The following is a 2,127-nucleotide window of genomic DNA, read 5'->3' as shown; positions in this document are numbered from 1 at the left end:
GCTGAAATATCCTCAGGTCCAAGGTAGGAAGCTTCTCCAGCAGCCAGGCCCTGGGAACAGGAGGGAGGGCTCGAGAGGAAGAATGTTTAGGGGAGTGGACAGCCTGAGCCAGAGCCTGGAGGCGAGAATCAGCTGGCATCCGGGGCGTCTGAAAAGCAAGAAGTGTGCAGACTGCCGGCTGCAGTGAGAGGTCTAGTAAAATGAGAAATGAGGCAGGAGGCGTCTCCAGCCTTGCCGCCTTGGTGGTACATTGTGCACCTAATCCTGAGCCATGGGGAGCCATGGAAAGTCATTGAGCAGGGGAGGGCAGGGACAAATGAGCATTTTAGAAAAATCCTTTGGTCTGTCATGAAGAGGTAAGTTGTAGGGTCTGAAAGAGGATGCCAGGAGCCCAGGGCAGAGGACAAGGTAGGGACCTAGGCCGGAGAGAACAAACAGGGCTGGGCCAAGCTGTGGGGAGGAGAGAGGGGTCCAAGTAGGCAGGTGGTGGAGAATGACAAGGGAGGGAGGCATCCAGGGACAGGCCCAGGGCTCTGGCCAGGGGGCTGGTGGACCATGAGGCCATCCTGAGATGGGGACAGAAGGGATAAGGAGCTATTTCAGGGGAGATGCTGAAGCCATCTAGGGACAATTTGAGTGTGAGGGACCTGGAACCACCAGGGGGAGGCGTCCAGAAGGCCACGAGACACCTGCATCAGGACTGGAGATAAGAAACAAATTGGGGTTATCAGGGCACAGGCAAGACCTGAAGCTGTGTTGGTGAGGGAGGGTAAGTGGGTGAGGTAGGGCTGGGAATGTGCCCCAAGGAACTCCAGCATTTCAGGGTCACGCAGCTGCATCCAGTGCTGTCGAGCCAGTGGGGTGGGCCGACCTGGAAGATGGGACCTAGGTGCCTTGGTGGAATCAAGGAGTCAGCTGCTATTTCAGCTCACTAGGTCTCTGTCCTTATCTGGGACATGGGGCTAGATTATGTTCCCCCACCTCACAGGATTGCTATGGGAATTGAAAGAGGAGAGATGTGGGCTTCCTGATGGCGCAGTGGTTGAGAGTCCACCTGCCGATGCAGTGGACACGGGTTCGTGCCCCGGTCCGGGAAGTTCCCACATGCCGCGGAGCGGCTGGGCCCATGAGCCACGGCCGCTGAGCCTGCGCATCCGGAGCCTGTGCTCCGCAACAGGAGAGGCCACAATAGTGAGAGGCCCGCGTACCGTTAAAAAAAAAAAAAGAAAGAGGAGAGATGTGATGCCCACCACACGGGATGTGTGGGACCCCGGGGCTGGAGGACTCTTCCTCCCTGCCCGCCAGCCTCACCCCTAACTACAGCTGCTCAGGAAGATGGAGCGTCCGGGAACTCCCTGGCGGTCCAGTGGCTGGGACTCCGCGTTTTCACTGCCGAGGGCCCGGGTTCAATCCCTGCTTGGAGAACTAAGATCCGTGTGGCACGGCCAAATAAATAAATAAATAAACCTTAAAAAATAAAGAAGATGGGCCATCTGAGGCGGGGCATCGCAGGGCCCCGCCCCATCTTTGACCTCCAGCTCTCTTCTCTTGGGTGCAGAGCGAGTGCAGGCGGAGTTGACGCGGGAGCTGGGGCCCGGCCAGGTGCCAAGCCTGCGGGACCGAGCCCGCCTCCCCTACACGGACGCGGTTCTGCATGAGGCACAGCGGCTGCTGGCGCTTGTACCCATGGGAGTGCCCCGAGCCCTCGTCAAGACCACCCGTTTCCGGGGGTACACCCTGCCCCAGGTGGGTGTGCGGGTCAGCCAGGCCCAGCAGCTGTCTCTGTCTTGGGCCTGAGGGCCTGAGTCCATTGCTGTCTTTGTCTCTTTTTCCGGATCTTGGTCAGTTTGTCTCTCTGCATCTTCTTCCTCTTTCTCTCCTCTCTGGCTGACATCTTCCTCTCTTTTTCTGTGCCCCTGTCTCTGCATCTCTCTTTGTTTCTTTCTGGGTACATTTTTCTTGCCTTTTGACTCTGTCTCTGAGCCTCGGTTTCCCCCATGTGTCCAATGGATCCTAATTCTACCTCCTTCCAATCGTGGTGGGAACAATAAGATAACGTGACAGGCAGGGAAGCAATTTGAGAACTGAGGGCTGCAAACACGATCAGGCTCTCCCTCCTTCCCTACA

General features: G+C 57.4%; 1 protein-coding gene across 1 annotated transcript in view; it reads left to right on the top strand.

Annotated features, from left to right (window-relative positions):
* LOC103078100 (cytochrome P450 2S1-like) overlaps nt 1-2,127 on the top strand; it is a 12,225-nt gene that overhangs the window by 7,354 nt on the left and 2,744 nt on the right. The window contains 2 exon segments of the mRNA XM_082931125.1: nt 2-23; nt 1,559-1,746. Coding sequence (XP_082787251.1) covers nt 2-23; nt 1,559-1,746 — 210 coding nt within the window.

This window comes from Lipotes vexillifer, unplaced genomic scaffold (assembly GCF_000442215.2).
Source record: "Lipotes vexillifer unplaced genomic scaffold, Lipotes_vexillifer_v1.1 scaffold371, whole genome shotgun sequence".
Lineage (NCBI taxonomy): Eukaryota > Metazoa > Chordata > Mammalia > Artiodactyla > Lipotidae > Lipotes > Lipotes vexillifer.
The sequence above is the reverse complement of the archived record's forward strand: the minus strand, read 5'-3'. Positions and strand labels throughout refer to the sequence as shown.